This window comes from Chlamydotis macqueenii, chromosome 5 (genome assembly GCF_036417535.1).
Source record: "Chlamydotis macqueenii isolate bChlMac1 chromosome 5, bChlMac1.mat, whole genome shotgun sequence".
NCBI classification, from domain to species: Eukaryota; Metazoa; Chordata; class Aves; order Otidiformes; family Otididae; genus Chlamydotis; species Chlamydotis macqueenii.
Genome location: NC_141560.1, coordinates 61,761,426 through 61,776,490, shown reverse-complemented (window position 1 = coordinate 61,776,490; position 15,065 = coordinate 61,761,426). Strand labels below are relative to the sequence as shown.

The 15,065-nt window shown below is 36.4% G+C and overlaps 1 protein-coding gene across 2 annotated transcripts in view; it reads right to left on the bottom strand.

The window, feature by feature from the left end:
* Positions 1–2,254: 2,254 nt before the first annotated feature.
* PARVA (parvin alpha) overlaps positions 2,255–15,065 on the bottom strand; it is a 66,764-nt gene continuing 53,953 nt past the window's right edge. For both annotated transcript variants that reach the window (XM_086749029.1, XM_086749030.1), the window contains exons 9-13: positions 14,021–14,082; positions 13,286–13,354; positions 11,592–11,693; positions 10,746–10,818; positions 2,255–7,327 (exon numbers count right to left, since the gene is read on the bottom strand). In XM_086749029.1, the coding sequence (XP_086605155.1) occupies positions 7,251–7,327; positions 10,746–10,818; positions 11,592–11,693; positions 13,286–13,354; positions 14,021–14,082 (383 nt within the window). In that variant the 3' untranslated portion in view covers positions 2,255–7,250. The remainder of the gene's footprint in view (positions 7,328–10,745; positions 10,819–11,591; positions 11,694–13,285; positions 13,355–14,020; positions 14,083–15,065) is intronic.

Genomic DNA, 15,065 nt, shown 5'->3' with positions numbered 1-15,065 from the left:
AATAGACCTCATCTGTTCATCTAATATAACAGTTATAAATTTGGCATGTGATCCAATGGACTAATCATTCAGAGACATGACTAACATGACTACAGTCAGCACCATTCATTCCTCCCAGCATCAAAAGCCCTCAGCAGTGGATGGGGCTGATTAGTCACGGCTGAAGACTTTGGAGCCTCAACATGCTAGTTCAGTATTAATTTTCACCTAACTGGAACAGTGCAAACATCCAGGAGAGGGAGGAATAGTTAAAGCATGTTTTCAGGCTTATTTCCAGTAAAATTAAACGGAGCCAAACAGGAAACAGTCTTTGCAGTCTGCCACAACACGGAGATCTCAGAAGAGAAGCAGAAGACGCTTTTCCGGTTTTCTGTCCCTAGCCCATTTGAGGGGCATGGCCCCAGGCAGGTTTTCTGCTCTTCACACCGAATATATAGGCACCAAGATTGCAATCCTGGAAAATCTGTTTAAGCAACAGCTCCCCCTGAAGCCATCTAAATTTCACCCTTGATGTTAAATTGAAAAATCCTTAGCATCTTATGCCTGCACATATTTGAAGCTGACCCAGTCTCAACTGGACTGAGTAGCTCTAGTTTTAACCTGGCTGGGATACAAAAATGAGATGTAGCACTCAATCCAGTACTTGTGCTTGGAGATGGCTAAAGAAAGCAAAACTGGCTTTACAGACAAAATGCAGTTGCGTCTGTCATTTTCCTAAAACACAGCCTGTAGATGATGTGGTGCTCACCTTCCCATCTGAGCTCACCTAATGGCTAGAGAACAGACAGGACATGGGTGATGAAACTATTATTTGCTTTGCCTGAGGAAATGCAAACCTAACTCAGGCTGCAGGCTGTGTGGGGTAGGAATACCTTCCGTTGGGGCTGTTTTGACAACAGAGTCCTGCAAACGAGGAGTGAGAGTGACCAAATCTCAGCAGGAACTTTGCATTGAAATGGAGATTATGCTAGTCCTGGTTCCTCTTCCAAATCTATTTTGGTATTTTAGCACCCTTTGATTGACTAAAATAAAGAAGCAGGACTTACAGGAGGCCCAGAAGACAGGTTCTTCCCCCAAATCCTTTTCCACCTTTCCAACAACCTAACCAGCAGTTATGCTCCCTCTTCTGTTTTCTTTCTCTCTCCATCAGTTAATGTGGAATTGCTTTATGCACAAAGCTGCAACTTCAGTTTATGAGTTGACAGTGTCCCTCCAACACCACTAAAAAAAAGTGCATCGCTTTAAATTCGTATGGCAGGTTACAGCACTCTTCTAAGAAGGAGGAGAAATAACTCCCACAGGTGCAGAAGGTTATTAAACCCAGATCTTTTACTTTCAGAGTGAATTGCAATGAAGAAGTTGAGGTAGCAAGACCATAACCTTTTTGTCATACTGCAAAGTTTGAAGAAAAGCAAGTCTACTTGCTCTTCAGGACAAAATCTGTAAAATTCAGGACAAAATCCCTAAGTGCATACGGTGGGGCTTAAGATTGTGGATCCTAAGCAGACAGAGACTTCTTTCCAGCCCTGAGTAATAGGCTAGGATTGAAGAATGGCATTAAAACTCACCCTGTCCTTCGTGTTTGCTGTTGATTAGGCAGCTCTGCTTGGTGGTTTCAGCTTCACAAGCAGACCTAAAGATCGAACACCTGCTTATGGATTCATTCCAGTAATTCAGTGGCTAAAAATGTTGATCTGTAGCACTTTAGATGCCTATATTTTTGACTGGTTTCAAGTTGTGCATCGAAGCCCCTGCATTAAAAGGTCACAACAAAAATAAGTTTATAAAAAAAATAGATCTCAAAATCTTCCCAAATGCAGTTATTTTCTGAAATGGACAGTTTGATTTTCAATCATTTTAACGTTTCACTACAATTTTGTTAAATTTCAAATTTACAAAATTACTCTGCAGAAAATTGCATTATACCCAGCTGCAATATCACCACTGAAGTGTTCAGTGTAGTAATATGGAATCAAAGGTATACTTTGCTATTTTGAGTCAAACACAGCATTTTCCTGACCTGCTGCTGTTAATCCTTTCAAGCATATATCTAACACGACTGTTTCTGCCAACCCACTTTCAGCTGCCACCAGCCCCCACAGAAAATAGTAATAAACACCGAGTACACCCACAAAGACATAACTGAGAATGGGCTAGATGCATAGAGAGGTCTGGAAGCTCCAACAACAGAAACCATACAGCCTTCCAAATATTTTGCCATGTATATCATACTTTGACCCAACAACATACAGTGTTGATTTTCAGGTGCAAATTTTATTGTGGATCATAACAAAGGTTTCAGAAAAAGCACAAGAAAAAGTCAGCAATAGAGTGTCTCTTACTTAGAGTACATAAAGTATATTCTGTGAAAGCTACTAACTCTGCAGTTGAAGGCCATGCAGCTTAATTGAAACTAACCATTATTTTTAGATACACACATTAAGAAGCACATTTTGCAAATATTATTTTTTCTCAATTAGTTCTATATGGAAATTGAAAACCAAATATTTCAATGACACTAACGCTGCTGCAGAGTATGTGGTATTAAACTGTTAGAAAATAAAATCTCATTGCAAAAAGAAACAATCACACTGAAAATATTGCCAAAATACATAAAATTAGCCCTAGTAAGTGTTAAATGATGCAAAAACTCTTTGGAAAATCTGAGGATTTTCCAAATGGATGCTGAGGTATGCATAATTTTGGAATTTTGGTGCTGCTATCTCAATTTCTCATGTGATACATCAAAACAAAATATCTCATTTTAATTATAACTTTCTACAAAGAATTTCTTCAGCCTTTAATTGTACTTTAACTGTAAAGAGAAAACTCACATTAATTTTTTTATCGTAAAATGACAAAAATCTGTTAGGTAACAGTGTAGAAAATCTTTTAAGAGGTCTTCAAGGCACTGTTCTCTCTTTGGGTGCTCAGCATATACAGGCTATTCATGAAGGCTGTTTTGATAAGAAGACAGGAATAACAAGAACTAGACCTAAAGCTAGTAACTAGTAAAGTAAATATCATATATATATCTTTCTTTAATGAAATAAAACCTATTACTTTTAAAAGCCATTCTGCTTTACAACACTGTGGCTCACAGTGAAAGGTGTCTGCTAAATTAATCTGAGACATTAATTTAAAAATGCACTTTAAGAAAGTAAGTATGAACAAGAGTCAACAAAGCAGCGTTTACCTCAATCAATATAGTCTGCCTGAAAGTAAACCCTTCCCAAATACTGTAACCCTCTGTAAAACAGAAAGCACTAAATGCTCTGTTGATTTAATGCCACTGGTTTACACGGAGATATGCCCATCAGCAACCCAGTCCACAGTCAATCAAAGTACATTAGGATCTTATCCAGCACTCGCTGGCCCGCTTGAATTCCTGAACTACCTAGCTGCAAGGGCTGCTGCCCACCTATGACAGCAAGGCATCTAGTGTCTAAGAAATATAAAGAACTAAATATTCTGCAGTCAGCTCATTTAATAAGAAACTTGGTGTGTCTGTACTCTATCGGAAATATAGAGCAATCCAATTCTGGATGTATGCGTGTCTCTCAGGTAAAATTATGCAAAGATTCCTTCAATCTCTTTTTTCTAGGGCCTGTTTTGATGGCAACTAAATGCCAGTTAGCTGGGAAAGAAATCTGAAAGGAGTTGACCTCAAGATATCGGTATTTTAGATAATTACTTTGGCAACATCTTTTTGACATACTACTAAAAATCTGTAGTTCCTCTTTGAAAAAAGTAACAGTTTTGTGTTGAAAGAGTATGCCAGGATCCATTAACAGGGAAAGGATGCCTATCTCCAACCATAAAACAAATCTGGACACCATATTGCTGGATGCAAGGGATGGACTGGAAGTCAGAGAAGCACAGAAAACTCTGCTCTTTCGGCAGTTTCATAATGCCCCAGCAGCAGAAACATTTACTGTCTGTTTGTTACTCAAGGCAGGCTAATAATCTGTGAGGTTTTGGGGGACTCAGGTACCTGTGGGCCTTCACGTGAAAGAGCATAACAGACGAACACATTGGCCTGGTGGATAAGATCCAAATATCACCATGAGATCTTAAGGCAGTGGCTTGGATTCATAGCACTTGGTTTTAGAAACTTAGCCAAAGCGCTGAGATAGCAGCCTCAAGACCAGAGGCTCCCTCTGGGACCAGCAGAGAAACTGGCCTCTCCAGGTGACTGCTCATATCTTACACGGGCTAAATCCATTGATTTGGATCTATTTAATAATTTGAAGTAATTATAAATAAACCCAGGATTGACTTAAACAACTTCTATCTTAATATAAACAGTGAAGAAAATTCTGCATTCAGCTGCACATCAATATACACGGCTGTATATCAAGAACAAAAGCATCGTAGGTGTCAGCAGAATTAGGCCCAGCAGTTAGGCCCAGCTAACTTAACATTTCACTACCCTGAAGGAAGGTGCTGGCCTACACTGATCGCTGAAGAGCAAACTGTCTACAGTAGTATTATATATTTCTATAATATTCTATATCAAAGCAATAAATATTAGATATAATCTGTATATTAGATTTCATAGTTATCTGATAGCTATTTAAATCTACACTGTCAAAAATATAATCAGTGACCCACTCCTACATGGCAGCATATACTGTTTGTGTGAATGTGCTAGAACTATCACATGGGTCTGTATTTACATAGGATACTCTTGTTTATATAGCCAATTTTAATTTAGATAAATTCTTACCATAGGATAGACAATTGCGTAAAGGTTGGATATTGTTTAAACATTTCTATGGTTTTGCATAGTTGCATTTCAGCATGAGGATTTCACCAGTCTATCTCAGTTTCATGTTTTTTAAGGATGGAAAATGGAGTCTGACAGACTTCAAAATCTCCAATAATGTTATACCAATATAGCAGAGGAATACTTATTTTCAAGTCCAGTCAAAAACCACTTTCACCGTTCCTGAACTTTTTCCTTTACATATAAATCTCCTCTTTAAAGAAAGTGCACTCCTGAAAACGAGGACAATCAAAACATTTTGGCATTGCTGAGATGTAGAAGAGTATTTCAGCTGAGCATGATCTGCAGAAAAACCACCATACATTTTTTAATTAACAATTACAGTTACTACAATTTAGGTGTGCAAATTAAAACCTTAACATGTGAAACGTTAAAATAAGCTGAAATTGCTGCTGATATATATATAAGTTCTGTCTCAGTTTGCTCGAAAAATGCTTTGTTAATTCCTATAATTTAGCTTCTCAAATATTAAAGATATAATGAAAACATGTTTCCTTTCACTGAGGTCAAAATGTCCAGTTATTTACCTGTGTTAAAGGCAAATAATTGTTACTTTCGGCACCTCTAATTTCAGAAACTCAGTTAAAAATATAGAGGTACAAAAATATTATAATAAAGATATTTAGAATGCTGATAATACTCAGATAACAATTTCTGAGTTCAGAGAACATCCAGGTATTGTCCTTTGAATTAAATATTGACTTGCCTTTGCAAAAGTTGATATTTACTTCTCAGAATAATTTCTGTGCCCCCCCCCCAGCAGAAGTCAGTATCATCTTGTTATTAAACATCAGTTAGAGTTCATCAAAGACAGAGCTGGTTGTCTTCCCTTTATGCTAATGTTGCACTGGAAAACTTTACATTAAAAAAAAAGCCTTGGAAAATTGAAAAATATGTAATGCTTTATACACTGACTGTTCTTGCCAGCACTCATTTCTTCAGATGAACAGACTCAAGAGCTGACAGATTGCATTCCCTTTCACCTATACCAGTTCTGCCATAATTGGATGACTATTAACGTCTCCTTCCTGCACTAAGGAGTCCGAAGATTTCTAAACAGTCATCCAGAAATTTCTGCCTAAGGATTTTTTTCCTTACTGTGTAACCCAGGATCCCAAGAATCTGTGGTTGCATTGAAACACTTCTTTTAGAAAGGTATCTAATACTAACATCAAGAATTCTAGAAAATTATTAATTTACTCTTCAACTTATGCTAGTGCAGTTTTTGATGACTAATACTCGTGTCAGACAGTTTCTATCAGCTTCTTTATGGAAACTTAGCTGGTGCTTGACACCAAGTCCAAGGGAAGAATCAACTCCCATTTCTCTTTTGTGTCTTTGTTAAAGCTAAAACCAAACAGGTAATAGCTTATGATTGGTTATGATTAGAAAAAGAAATACTCTTTATAGCCACATAAAATGACCAAAGAACCTTACACTGTAATGGAGTCTTTGCAGATGGGAGCAGTTTTGACCTAAAACCAGTGCTTTTGTATCTGAAAGGCTACAGGAATGTTTCTGGAAAATAAATCTTATTTTTTCTGTTGGACATCATGCAGCAAAATACATTCATCATAAAGTCAACCAAAGGGATAGATTCTAAATGCTATTTAGCAATAAATCTATACTTGCAACCTGGTAATCCTGTGTTTAAACTACTAAAAGAAAAACAAGCCATTCTTTTACTTTCTAGTACTACAAATAGTACTGCAAATATTATAGGGAAACTATGTTATACAGGTGCATTTTCCTGAAATGTGTACTTTGCAAAAAAGATCTCTTCTTTGAACAAAACCAAGTGACAAGTTGTAAAGTGTGCTTATGCGGAATGCTCAATAACACTTAATTTACAGCAGAGTATCACCTTATAATAAGCCTGAAGGAATAAGTAGCCACTTCAGTTTGTACCCATAAAATTCAAGCCTAACAGCACTGGAAATATAAATTAATCAGGTTAAATGCTCGAGAAAGTATCTTCTTTTTATCTGTGAACAAGAGTATTTAGCTGTTTCTCTCCATGCATATTTTTCATAATTCGAATGCAACCATCTTATCATGGATAGAAAATCTCCACATTAGAAAAGATATGTAAAAAATATTAAAATAGATACTCAGTGCTGAATCTTCCTATGATTGGCTTCAAAGACTGATTTGAATTAAAGTTACTAGATCTTTTTTTTCATTCTTGCTTCACCTACTATAAAACAGTGAAGATAGTCATAACTGAGACATCGGTTCTCCCAGAATATACCCAAATACCTTCCTCCAAAATTTTTTCTTCATAATTTATGTTAGTTTAAAATCTACTATGAAAATAGTAGTGCAAGAATAATCAATTAAAAATTCTTCAGATGAATGGTTTAGTTCCTTTCAGGATAAAGATGCAGAGGAATAACGACGAAAAATACGCTAGTTATGATGCCTTCTTTGTTAACACTCCTTGACGTCCCAAATCAATTCTTCACTCCACATTCCGGTATTTGGTAAACAAATTGTACAGTACTCTCAGTGTAGACTTCAAGTCACAATTTACAATATCTAGGAAAAAAAGACAAGGGAAAAAATACATTAGCAACTTCATTAGCTCAAAACATTTTCAGAAAAAGTGCCTATTCTTTACTCCCCTTCCTTGGTCTGATCCATATCCATGAACATTCAAATCACAAAGATAGTAAGAAAGAGTAGAAATATAAATAAAGCATGGTTTTTAAACTGGCAACTCAAAAATTGTTATTTCAACCACTTTTAGTTAGGGATACAAATGGTTAATGGTGCTGATGTAGAAATGCAGCCAAGGCTCAGATGCCCAAAAGATAAATTTTGCCTAGGATTACATATATTTATACGACTGAATCTTCAGTCAGTTGTGGCTGAAAACTAATGATTTTTAAAAAAATCATCAGGCTGGAACCAATGGAACTCCTCCCTTAGGTAAGAATTGCAGGACTTGTCCCATTCTGGGCTGCAACATCCTTTATTAGGCCTAATTTCAGCAAGGTAGTTAGAGGCAAGTTTAAATTTTCTAAAGAATCTAAAGAAGCCAGGTATACAAGTGCCCCTCAAAGACACTTCTGAAAATGCTTTGAATTAGCTGATGTACATGGCTGAATCAGTCCTTAGAAACTCAAAATCTGAAGTGAAGGATTTATATGAAAGAAAAAGCTAATGAATACCTGCTGTTTCCAAGAGAAGTTGTTGAGAAAGTCAGTAATATTTCACAAGAAATCTATAAAACAAACTGACAAGTACTACTGCTGCAGTCTACACTAGTAGGAACATTGAGTCTCAAATAGGGACTTAGAATTGCCTTCAGAAATAACAGAACAGAATAGAATGGAACAGAATAGAATTAGAATTGTCCTTTCTGCCAACTGTATAGGAACTCAATCTCCCAACTTTAGTTCTTGGAGTTGGCCATGAAGGGATAAAGCAGATGGTGTGAATACTCCCATTATCTTCAAAACCTCCAAGTAAGCCTAGTAAATTGTGTATGTAATCATCAGATAGTTACGCCATTACATTGATCTACACTGATCAAGGGGTTATACTCTGAAGAACGAATTAAATCAAACCTACATGCAGTGTCCCAGAGTACGCAAACTTTGAAGGGCTAAAGATGTTAGCTACATGGCAAACTGACATCCACAGACAAAGAGTGAAAACACTCAAACCTTGATTTTATGCTGAGCCTATGCATGGTCATGAAATCATGGTCACATGGGTTTGTGGCTCTTAATAGATCTGATCAAAAATGCTTGGTATAAAACGAAGAGAAAATGCCAAAAGCTACAAGAACAGCACATTGCTCCCACAACATCATGTTATACTCTGCAATACTGTTCATGTATAACTCAGGAAGTTTCCTCTTTCAGGCCAGCAGCAAGCTGCATAACACCTTTCTTTCCTAATACAGAATTTCAGATGAATAAAGAGATAAATTTGACAGGGCTTTGCGAAGTTGCCAGAAGACTCCACCACCACAACAGAACTCCACAGAAAGGTCCAAACTAAAGAGAAGCAGCCTACTAAGGAAAGATGAGTTATTTCCATTGCTACATGTGTTTGACCAAAATGTATAACATTTTATGAGTTGCAATTTACAAAAAGAGAAATTAGAGTCTGGATTTGATGTACACATTTCAAGAAGTAATCTGAAAAATCTGAAACTGCAAATGAATTTGTTATAGACTCAGTAGATTAATGTTCCTGCAATTTTTGAAGTAAAGAGTCATGGAAAGCTTTTTAATACCTTTTCAATTATATTGCAAATAACCCAAATAAACTGTTGACCCCATAAAAATAATTGGTTTTCATACTCATTTATTTAACTGCATTCTTTTTTCCACTAAATATGTTTTTCATATTCTAAAGCACTTTTCAGCATATTTTTTCCTCAAGAACCTCAAAGAAACAGTGTAGGAATTTAAAAAGTATTTAGTATACACATTTAGGGTAAGATCCTTTTCAATACTCTTTTGCTCACTGGAAATTTTAAGTACGGGCATTGTGCCCAATGTAACAACACATAAAACAGATGTGTTTTTCCATTCACATTGGGCAGGAAGTTTCATATTAAGCATTTCAATAATTGCACAAGAAATGTCTTATATATGCTGAAATATTCTTATGGCTTGATTTATACTGGAAAAATTAGCTGTCCCCTAGAGCAATAAATACCTGAAAAATTTAATGCCATAAGAATTTTAAACCTCCATGGGGAGTAAGGGATCACAGATACTCTCTGTTTTACTTGGATCCCTAGATTTCACTACTTTCCCCTTCTCTCTTTGACTATTTCAAACATAAAAGTTTGTGATACAGTCACCATTGGTTTAGTTAAGCATGATTGTGGATAAGAGTTCAAGCAATCAAAAGAAGTGAAAAAATAGGGTGGGTAAGTCCAGATTAAATAGGCAGCACAAGCTCAATCCTAAAACATATTTTTTGTGTGTCTGTGTATGTCTGCTGGTGTTACAGACTGGAAGTTGGGAGGGATGTAAAATTAACAGAATGGAGCAGAACTCGATCTAGTGATGTGTGCCTGAATCTCCAGAGAGTCCTTACTATTAGAAGTAAAACTCTGAGCATTAGCTTATATCAACTCCTCAGAGAATGACAATCCAACATTACAGCAGGACAAGACTGTGTGCACCATAGAATGTGAATCTGCAATGGGTCTTGAAAACACAGATATATTGATTATTATGGTAGATAACCAGCAGAAACCCAGCTACCACCCCTGTTGAGAAGAGTGGAGCAGAAGCTGCATGCCCAGCTGCATGGTAAGAAGGGGTAACTTCTCATGGGAGAGAACCACAAAAGTACTCTATAACATGGTGAATCAAGGGCCCTATATCCAGCCTGAAGAGTTGGAGTTAAACTCTGTATTGATATGAGTGAGGAGTAGAATCTTGGTCCTGCTAAAATCAGCAGCAAAACCTTCATCTTCCCTGAAGACACATGTTACTTTCAGTGTACAGCTATTAATCTAATTTAAATACGCATTATTAGGTCCTGTATTCAAAAACAGTTACGCAAATATTTGAAATTCTTCTTCCACAACATCTACCTCTGCTGTGAAAATCTTGTACATTAAACTGGAATACTTGAGTTTTAGTATGGACATGTGGGATGGTAGAAAATGGAGCAACTCATATCTGCAAGTGACACCATTCACAATTGTATTTTTCTTTCAGTGAATATCTAAGTATTACTGCATATGTTTGGTCATGCAAATCTTACCCTAGCCAATCAAGAACGGAAGCCTTGCAACATTTGAAAAAGCATATCGATCAGCCATTTAAAGTACAGAGTTACATGAGTACTTCAAAATGTATCTTGCCTTTCTCTCTTGGATTAACGTTTTAACCTTCGTTTATCTATACCATAATTCTATGAGATAAGATCTGGATTCAATGCAAACTCTTAAGAAGGTACAAAAAAGTAGAATAGATACCTTCTGGTCTTGGCTTTGGTTTTTCCAATCCACCGTCTTGCATTAGCTCAAACGCAAAGGATACATTGAGGACCTAGTAATATAATAAAGGTAGTTATTATTGTGAACTATATACAGTATAGTATAAATGGTCAAAACAAGATGTATTTAAAAATGCAGACCTAGATGCTTGGAAGGAAAAAGTAGTCAGGGCTCCATATATCAATGGAAGATCTGGTCAATGGAATACAGACAATCCATTGTTTTCGTTTTTCTGGGTGGTAATGGTGGTTTCAGAAATATAAAATTAATTGAAAAATAACATAGGAAATAAAATTACCCACAGAAAAATTACTTCCAAGTAAGAATAGCCCACCGCCCACAAGTTTAAAAATTGTCTTGAATAGACAGCTAAATTGTCTGGATACCAATAGACACTGGGGTAATGGTTGGTCTTAAAATGACGCATAGTATATATATGACTTCATGCTTCCAAAAAACATGAAACCTTTCAATATTAAATTCTTGGATTTTGGACACAAAAAATCAAATCCATCATCCACAGATGTGTATAATTCTGTATACACTTAATTAACAGTAAGTGCAGTTCAATGACAGCATCACACAACAGCTGCCAAAATCAGTTACTACTTACTAAACACCCCATCATTAACGTAATTTTCCCTTTTATTCCAGATAAGCATCAATACTGAGATCTTAAAAATGCTTGAAAGTGGTTACCAGTACAGTCATCTCTTGATTTCAGCTATTTACATCAAGCTTATGCGGAAAAGTTTGTGTCATCTTTGTACTACTAGACATGTTTTATGTTTATTTGTTTTTAAAAGAAAAACGAAATGTAATTACCTTTTGTTCAAAACTATCAGGAGTCAAGAAAAAGCTGTGCAGAGGAACAAAATAGCCTTCTAGGAGACCCATTAGCAGTACTAAGTACACACCATCTGCAAACTGTAAAAAAGACATTTCTCGGTACATTTTCTGAAGAATAACTCATTGCTTTGCTTAATGAACAAGATATATATTGTCTATGTAGAACTGTCAACAAACTACTAATACAAATATTTTAAATTGTGACTAAAAGATCTCATCTCACTTCTTTGATTCCTTTTATTTAGTTAGTGTGTTCTGTTATGTCTTCCCCAAAACTGACCTAATGGCAAAATATACATGCAGAATAAAGTTCCTGGAAAGAGAGGTGCTCAGTGGCTTTCATCTATGCTTTTGCTTTCTATTCTACTAGTTTTGGGGAATCAGAACAGCCATCTTTCAAGCTCTCAAATGGCGTGCAGTCCCTGAACAGAGAAAAGCAGAATCAAGGTGCAATCTCATGTCATACTGAATTTCAGTATATTGGAGGAAATAAGGGAACAAAGAAATATTTTGTCCATGTTCTGCAAGTTTGAGTCAATCTAATTTTAAGTGTATGCAATTACAGATGGAAGGTATCTAATTGCTATGGTATATGTTCATTTACATCTAAAAAAAATAGCAATATCCATAAGATTTTGTTAAAGGCCTCTTACTTCTACCCCTGTGGCATCAGGTCTATTAGCAGACTGAGATATCCTCACAATCAAAGCGAGTTATCTTAAGCAACCCATCACCTTCCTGAGGTAGATAATTTTCTTTCAGCTGCCAGATATACAATCTCTCATCTTAGGGGGAATACTGTTTTGGATAAATGCTTAAGGGATTTCTAGGCACACTTGAATAATACACTTTTTCCAAAAGTAAATGATGCAACAAGCAGACATAGGGAACACCCTTCTGAAAGTCCTTACACATTAATCTCCATCTAAATCTTAATTTTACCTTTGAAAAATCTCTATCAGATTGACAGATAAGACATAAAATAAAGCCTGTCCTGAAGACACCCGTTTGGTTTTTTTTGATAGTGTGGATACCATCCTTCCTGCCTGACCTTGTAATTTTCTTATGATAACTGCTGCAATTGTTCACACAGGGAGGTATTAATACAGTTTCTGTCCAGCCAATTTAGCAGCTGAAAACAAGAAAGAAGATCATCTACCACATAATTTCTGTGGTGCAATCAAGACTGCAGCCCAACTGTACAGCTGCCTATACACTTGAGTAGCCTTACTCTCAAGAACGTATTTCACTGAACAGAATAATTGTAATCCCATGTGATTGCGTGCTTGTGTAAAGGTAGGCAGGAAACAACTGTTCAGCTTGATGTTGGATCAAACGGAGCAGAGAGAGTTCTTTCCTGACCAAAACAAGCACAGATTCTGCTTACAGCATTTGGCAGCGTCCAAGAGGTAGCATCTGTTAATCAATTTTTCTGCTAACGGAAGTACAAAACTGTTTTCGAGAAATTCAGCTGCCCTTATGATTTCTCTGCTTAATTGATGATGATTTTCTTCATACAAACATATTCAGAATTGAAGGGCTTCCCGCTGAAATAACATCTTAGACCTCAATCAATAATAATTCCATGAAATTTCTGGATAAAGCAGGGAGCATAGTGCATAACATAGTGTAACTATCCCTCTCCTTTAAGAAAGGCTGTAAAACCCTACCTGGGTCTCCAGTTCAGTGACCTCCAAATTCAATTTATTCAGATGCTTGTTCACAAAGGTAATGAGAGTCTGAAACACGAAAACAGTGTAGTGAAGGCCTATTCAGTAGGACAGTAGTTCAACACATGCAGTTATGAACTCCACTCAGAAGAGAATCTGCATGACTGAAGAGACTGCAACACAATTTAAGTTTTAAAACTCAAATGTGACATTAAAAAACCTTTTTTTTTTCCCAGAATGAAGAACAGAAATAAAATGAACATGATGTATATAAATAAAATACACTGTTAAAACATAATAATTCTTTAAAAAAACCCTTGCAGCAGACTATAGAGAAGTGGGTAACTGGACTGCATTCAAATCTGACAGCAGCCAAAATACTCTAGGTCAAACCCCTGGCAGCTGTAAACTGGATACCTCTTTGGCATCAGTACACTCAATCTACCAGTTGGGTTCTACTCAACATACGCTTTGTGAGAACTTCTTTTTAATGGAAGCTTTGATAACTACATGTTCTGTGTTCCAAAGTTAAGTTCATGCTGCTAAATATGAATAAAAAGTAACACTATAATAATGAATTTGTATATTTGTTTAAGCAGAAAACGTAATCGTATTTAATGTATACAAACTATATCAATTATATATTATACACATACACGCTCACTACATATGTATGGATACACACGAGCATGCACATGCACACATTATGTATTTTAAAAATAAAAACCTTCCAACCTTTTTCACTACATTGAGCTTGTCTGGAGCATGGTCAAATAAAGTATCAAATGCGTCTCTTTCTGAAAAACATTCAGAGATGTGAATATACTGAGCAGCAGTCATCTAAATGCAGAATAAACACTTACTGAGGCATATACTCATTTAAGACAACACAGTCCGCAAAAGGTTTCAATACAGTCTCTTCATATTCCAAGTAGCATGTATTTTGCATACCACTCTCTTGCTACAAGCTGCTAGTAACTTATTGTCTATTATTTACAAAAGGCATAGTTTTCAAGCAGGATTTGGATTATCTAATAACTCTGTTTCTCAAAAATGAACAAAAAATGGTATCTTTATGCATAAAACCTTAAACAGACAGATACCATGAGCTAAGTAACCAAACCATTTTGTGCAGTAGAACCTAAGTTTACATTGAGAGTCACTACATCTACAGAGGATTTTCCCCATGGGCCACTGAGCGCATTGTGGTGCGCTATATTATTAACCACCTCAAGCAAGCTTATGATTACGGAACTGCAACACAATCCTTTGTATAGATGGGTTTGGGTCATTCTGATATGCAATTTAGGACATTATCAGCAGGACAGGCAACCTAGGGTAGCATGACTGGAGTGCTACTGTAGTCACCTTCTGAAGAAAACAGAAAAAAAATACATATAAAAAGGCACCAGAGCCTTTTCTGAGCAATTTCTATTTCGACAATCACCTGAATGACAGCGAACAACTCCACAAAAAGCTACATTCATATTCCTCAATAAAAAAATGCTAGAGTAGATCCAAAGGCGTTTGTAAAAGGCAGACTTTATACAATGTAAGACTGCTCAGGGATATCACAGGGAAAAGAGGTCATGCCTGTAGCCTTTTAAATTGGCTGTAAGGCAGTCATTGAAATAATACAAGAAGCAAATGCCAAATTCTTGGTGAGATTCCACCTAAGCTCCTCAGACGAGTGTTTTCTGTTGGCCAGGCATTTGGCCAATCTCAATACTAGCAGTAAGACATACTAAGCACAAGAACTTGCATGGTGTTTAGGCCTGCT